This window comes from Pinus tabuliformis, chromosome 5_2 (genome assembly GCF_031772625.1).
Source record: "Pinus tabuliformis cultivar Carrire ecotype Pingquan chromosome 5_2, CPIR1, whole genome shotgun sequence".
Classification (NCBI taxonomy): domain Eukaryota; kingdom Viridiplantae; phylum Streptophyta; class Pinopsida; order Pinales; family Pinaceae; genus Pinus; species Pinus tabuliformis.
The window spans coordinates 429,703,207-429,709,231 of NC_142306.1; the positions used below are offsets into that span (position 1 = coordinate 429,703,207).

General features: G+C 44.7%; 1 protein-coding gene across 1 annotated transcript; it reads right to left on the bottom strand.

The window, feature by feature from the left end:
• Positions 1-711: 711 nt before the first annotated feature.
• On the bottom strand, positions 712-4,215 carry LOC149159448 (uncharacterized). The gene is made up of 2 exons (XM_089434318.1): positions 2,772-4,215; positions 712-2,447 (listed from the first exon to the last, which is right to left on the bottom strand). The coding sequence occupies exons 1-2, from the start codon at positions 4,213-4,215 to the stop codon at positions 712-714; spliced, it is 3,180 nt and encodes a 1,059-aa protein (XP_089290444.1).
• Positions 4,216-6,025: the final 1,810 nt, after the last annotated feature.

A 6,025-nucleotide genomic window follows, 5' to 3' on the forward strand; every position in this document is an offset into this window, starting at 1 on the left:
ATATCCGATGCATACCTTGGGGTCTCCTTCATTGAAGGAAAACAACCCCTTAACATGGTTGTCCATAACTTTTATAAAAGACTGAAAATATAAATAGAGTTTTTGAAGTTCTGTTTGTAGCACAAAAATGTAAAAGAAAGACTGAAAAAGATATACATTATGCTCATGAGAAAAATATATGCAAAAAGGAAAGAGAGCGGTCCTCGCTCACTGAAGAGGAGCATACGGGGGCTGATGTGATCTGGTTTGCTGCCCCTGACAGAGTTCCTCTATTGTCCAGCTGCCCATATCCTGTTGTAAACCAGCTTTAGAAAGCTGATCTGCTTCTTCATTTTTTTCCCTGTAAATATGAGAGATGTAGAAAACATTAAAGGAGGACTTTAAATGCATAATTTCTTCTAAAAGAGTCTTCAGAATCTGATTTTGACACAATGCATTTCCATTGACCCATTTTATGACATTCAGAGAATCGCCGAAGATTTGAACTGAAGGGATGTTTCTCTGTAATAACCAGCAAAGAAGGAGACGCAAAGCAGACAATTCAGCATAATTGTTTGACCCAGGACCTAGTCCTACAGAAGCTTTCAGAGAGTGATCAGAGTTTAAGTGAATGCATATCCCAGCTCCAGCCTTGTTTTCCTGGGATGCCCCATCAAAAAAGGCCCAAGGAATGCCCTCCTTGATAATAACAGGCTTGTCACGGGAAGGTGGCTATTTTGCTTCAGGGGCCGGGATAGCAGAGTATATGGCTGCGCTGTTTATGGCAATGACGGATGAAGGGATGATTTTGTCTTGAAACAAGCACTTGTTTCTTGCAAGCCATACCCCCCAAAAGAACACAAGAGGTAGATTCCTCATGTTTCCTTCCGGGTAGTTCTGCCACCATTTCCTCCAGGCTTCTTCCAAAGGATCTGACCCCCACTGAGCTTTTACATTTAGCAACACTGTTAGCTCTTCCCATATCTTTAAGGAAACTGTACATGATGTGAAAAGATGTTTTATTGACTCCTCATCAGATTTGCATAAAGGACATCTTCCAGGACCAAACAGATATCTGGCTTGTAAAATGTCCCAGGTTGGTATTTTTCTTTTTAGCATACACCATAGGAAAAGCCTGGCCTTTGCTGGGCTTTTAAGCTTCCAAATGATCTTCGACCACCACTCGGGAGGACCCCACCCTTTCTGTTTCATTAAGAAGGAGTAACCATCTTTTGGGGAGTATTCTCCAGTTTTTCCTTGCGCCCAGATTAGCAGATCAGATTCGTTCTTAAGCCTGACATGCGAACGCTGGAGCTCTTGTATGAAAGAGGCCCATTCATTCTTCCATCTGATATTTATGCCTAAATCTTCATCACTTTTCCAGGCCTGACCCCAAATGGTGGAATGGCCTACATTCTCCACCTGATTTAGAGTGTAAATTCCTTTGCTGTCAAGGTGTCTGAGGAGACCAGGTGACAAAGCATAAGCTTCATTACACCCTACCCAGGGGTCCCTGCCAATTCTGATATGACTTCCATCACCCACTTTCCAAGCCAGACCTTGTTCTATCACAGAGAAAGCCTCCAGCGTGGCCTTCCAAATGACTGATATATTCTTCTTTTTCTTTTCCTGGCTCCTGATCCAGTCTTCCAATGGAACTGGGTCTATATACTTTCTTTTAACCACCTTTGTCCAGAGATTCTCCATCGATATTAGCCTCCATCCGGACTTTGCTGCCAGTGATAGACTGAACTCAGGGAGTCTTTTAATGCCCCAACCTCCCCATTCTTTTGGCCTGGCTATCTTATCCCATGCCACCCAGGGTAGAACAGAATTTTCTTTGTATGAACCTGCCCATAAAAATCTGCAACAAATCCTTCTGATTTTCTCCAGCACCCCTTTGGGAACCCAGGTTAAAGCAGCCCAGTATACAGGAATGGCTAACAAGACTGATTTGATGAGGGTCAATCTCCCTGCTCTGGAGAGCCATCTGAAACTCCAATGGTTTATTCTGGCTTCTATCTTAGCTATGAGCCAGTTCCAATCCTCTTTCTTGTATGCTGCTGGTTTTAGCCAGAACCCCAAGTATTTAAAAGGGGTATCCAGAGGCTGAAGTGGAAAGGAAAAAAGATTGGACATTCTGGCTCTTTCTCTCCTGTCAAGGTCTGCCACACAGACTTGAGATTTCCTAGTATTTATCTGCATTCCAGTGGCTTTCAGAAAGAGATCAAAAATGCTTTTAAGCTCCTTAATTTCGTTAGATGATCCATTTGAAAAAATCAAAATGTCATCGACAAAAAGCAAATGAGTAATAAAAAGGTTTATGGCTACCTCGATACCTTTTACCTTCTCCTCTCTTCTAGCTTTGTGAATCAATCTGCTCAGACCTTCTGCCACTAGCAGGAACAAGAGCGGTGACAAAGGGCATCCCTGCCTGAGGCCTCTTTGGCTATTAAAAAAGGGAGATGCTGCTCCATTGATCAAAACAACAAAACTGACATTTGTGATACATCCCATAATCCAGCTAGTGAAAGAATAGTTAAAGCCTAAATGAGTCAGCAGCATCCGGAGATAAAGCCAGTTGATACGGTCATAAGCTTTGGATAGGTCTATTTTTAGAACCGCACCTTTCTTTTTCTTTTGTCTGATACTATGAATTACCTCCTGAGCTACTCCAATGGCTTCATGAATTTGTCTTCCATCTAGGAAACCAAATTGTTCCATTGATATATTTCTTGACAAGATAGGAACAATTCTGATAGCTATCACCTTGGCTATGATCTTGTAAATACAGTTACAAAGGGAAATCGGCCTGAAGTCTTCAAAATTCTCCGGATCATCCTTCTTAGGAATGAGAGCTATAAAGGTTGAATTAAAAGGCCTGTAGACTTCTCCTTTCTGTCTTGATTCTTCTACTACATCAGTGATTTCAGAGCCTATAAGGTCAAAGAAGAAGAGGAAGAGTTCGATAGTCCATCCATCAGGACCAGGACTCTTCTCTTTTGCCATTAATTTCATCGCTGCTTCAACCTCCTCCTTGGAAACAGGAATTGATAGCTCTTCTGCTTCTTCGTCCTCTACAAATCTCGGAAAACATTGGGCTGTCCTGATGACTTCTGCAATGGTAGCCTCTCCCGGAGCAGAGAATTTTTTTTCAAAATGTCTCTTCCCTAAACCCGAGAGGTCTGAGAAGGAGCTGGCCTCCCTTCCTTCTTCATCTTTAAGGCTCCAGATGGTATTTACAGATTTTCTTCCTTTAGCATAGTTGTGAAAAAATCTGGTGTTTTCATCTCCTGATTTTAACCATACAGCCCTACTCTTAAGCCTCCATTCTTCCTCCTTGTCTAAGAGGATTTTGTTTTGAAGCTTTTCCAGGTGAAGGATTCTATCCTTTGAGGACTGCGAGATATAACCTTCCCCCTCAATGCTCTCCAATTGCTTCAACTCCTCCCTGATTTTAGACAGATCTTCATTTTGTTTCACCTTCCTTTCCTTTGCCCAGGACATAGTTGCTTTTTTTAAACGTTTAAGATTCTCCATAAACAGGAAACTTTTGTCCTCTCTATCATTCCTGTCCGGGTGGATCCATGTTTCCTTAAAAAGAATGCTGAAGGATGGATCTTGAAGCCAAGAGGAATTGAATTTGAAAGGGGCAGGGGGTTTTGGGGGGGGAAAGGATAGATCCAAAAAGATAGGAAAGTGATCAGAGTTGCCGACCTCCTCCACCCACTGCCTAAAGATAGGAGCTTTTGATATTAGGTCCTCGGATAGGAGAAACCTGTCTAATCTTTTAGCAATCCGGTCCTCCCCTACTCTTCTGTTCCTCCAGGTAGGCTTAAGTTTGACCGGGGAGGGATCTGAGAGATTGTTTTCCATGAGGAGGTTGTGAAAGAAATCCGACAAGGGATCTTCCCTTGCTGAAGGACCCCATGCCTCAGCTCTTCCAATTGAAAAGTTTAGGTCACCTCCCACAATCATCAAAGAAGACTTCATAAGAGATTTTGCCATCAAATCAACCCAGAAAATGTCTCTTCCTTGGCAGGGGCCATAGATGTTTACAATTGTGAAGGGGAGGGAGAAAACAGGAGAGAGGATCTCCATGCCCAGAGCTTGCTTCGTCCCCCACTGATTGATGATTTTTATCCTTCCCTCTTTAACCCCGATTGCAAGACCCCCGGAATGGCCAGAAGAGTCTATGGCAGTAAAGGTCCAACCTGGCAAGAGAGCCTTTAGCATAGATTCCACCTCTGTTCCTTTCCCCAAAGTTTCTTGTAGAAAAACAATGTCAGCTTTTGAGTTAAGAATCCAGTCTCGCAGGGCCAATTTTTTAGGTTTATTGGCCAAACCTCTACAGTTCCAGGAGGACAAAATCATTTGATAACCTGATCGGGGGTCTGCACAGCTCTAAGTACCCCAGGGATAGAGAGTTGTTTACCATCTGCTACATCCAGCTTGGCTTTTAACTTCGCCTTAGAGAGGTCCGATTTTCTACCTCTCTTATTCTTGGCCGAGCTTTGGGAAAGAGATTGTCCTAATCCCCCAACAATATCGGGTGGTCTAGATTTTCCCCCCATGGATCTTAAATTATAGGGGCACGGGGGATGGGTGACCGGGGACACAAGAGGAGGCCACTGTTCTTCACAGTTCAAATCCAGGGTCGGCATGGCAGCCGAGATTGATTCAATATCATGGTGAATTTTTGCAGGTTCAGCAGTCTCATTTTGATCATTGTTTTGAGAGGGGGAATTAGGAGGCGAACAATGCATAAAATTAGAGTTATGCTCAGGAAATTGAAGAGAGAAAGAAGGAGAGCCTGAGCACATACCCTTATCCAGATCGCTAGAGGGATTTTGTTCTGCCAAGGCGGCCTTGGCTTGCTGCTCCGCTGCTTCCGCCGAGGGGGATTCATTGACCTGAGCCGTCTCTTGGATCTGGGGGTCATCCGGCGCTATCTCTTTTTGGGTTCCATCGACCTCCATCTCTTCTGCTGTCTGGTTCGCCGTTCCTTCGTTCTCCTGAGGAGGATGTGCCCGATTGTGAACTGGTTCTCTAAGAACAGAGGTCCTCCGGAATCGCCTCCTTCTTCTGAACAGCGGGCAGTCCTTTGCTAGGTGCCCATATTCATGGCAGCGATGGCACCTAAAGGGCAAGTGCTCGTAATCTAAGAGCTGCTCGAACACGAACTCTTTGTACTGCAAATTTATCTTTTGAGCGAGGCCCCTGCTCGGATTAAGGCTCACAAGGATGCGAGCCATTGCCCTGTTCTTCGTCTCCAAAAAAGTCATATCCGCCTCTAGGAAGGATCCCAATCTGTTGCCAATAGATTTAAACACAGCTTCTGTCCATAAAAACGAGGGGAGGCCCGGAGCCCTCACCCATACCGGAAATTCATCAGTTCTCTCCTTGATGGCATCAAAGAGGGGACTCCATTTCTTCATAAGAACCGGTATATTTCCTATGCTCCAATTCCGCTCCAACACCCATTCTGCCGCCTCCTTATCCTCAAAGCGGAACATGAACCAGCCTTTGGCTAAGCACTGAGCCTCAAACCGAAGAGGTCGGTCTGAAAAGAAGCGCTGTTCTCCCCATGCTTGAATGAAATCTGACGAGAATTTCTTTCCTCTGGCCCTTCCCACAAGGGTACTTTCTGCAACTTCTAAAGATTCTTCAATAGAAACTTCCATGCCTAGAACTAGATTTCCCTCAATCTCCTGAGAACCAATCGGCCTTTGGGGTTTTCGTTTCTCACCTTTCTTCCTTGAATCTTCAGCAGAAACCCTGTTTTCCCCGGCACCACCAATCCATTCTGGGCCCTCCTGGTTTAAGTTCGCGAGGATATCTACCTCTGGCTCTGTCTGAACAGGGGTCGAAAAAGCTTGAGCAGGGCTCCTAGTAGAGTGAGGGCCATTATTCGCGTCATCGAAACCCCTCGACTCTCCCGCATTGTTGACGACATGACCATCGGTGCCTTCAGCTGTTGTTTCTTTTGAGTAAGGGGTGACCTTCGGCAACGAAACCCTGGATAATGGAGAGACCCCGCCAGAAA

Coding starts and splice junctions, on each gene's coding strand:
- LOC149159448 (XM_089434318.1), bottom strand. CDS start 4,215: ATGCTAAAGGCTCTCTTGCCAGGTTGGACCTTTACTGCCATAGACTCT. Junction 2,448..2,771: donor GCCGATTTCCCTTTGTAACT/GTATTTACAAGA, acceptor TCAATGGAGCAG/CATCTCCCTTTTTTAATAGC.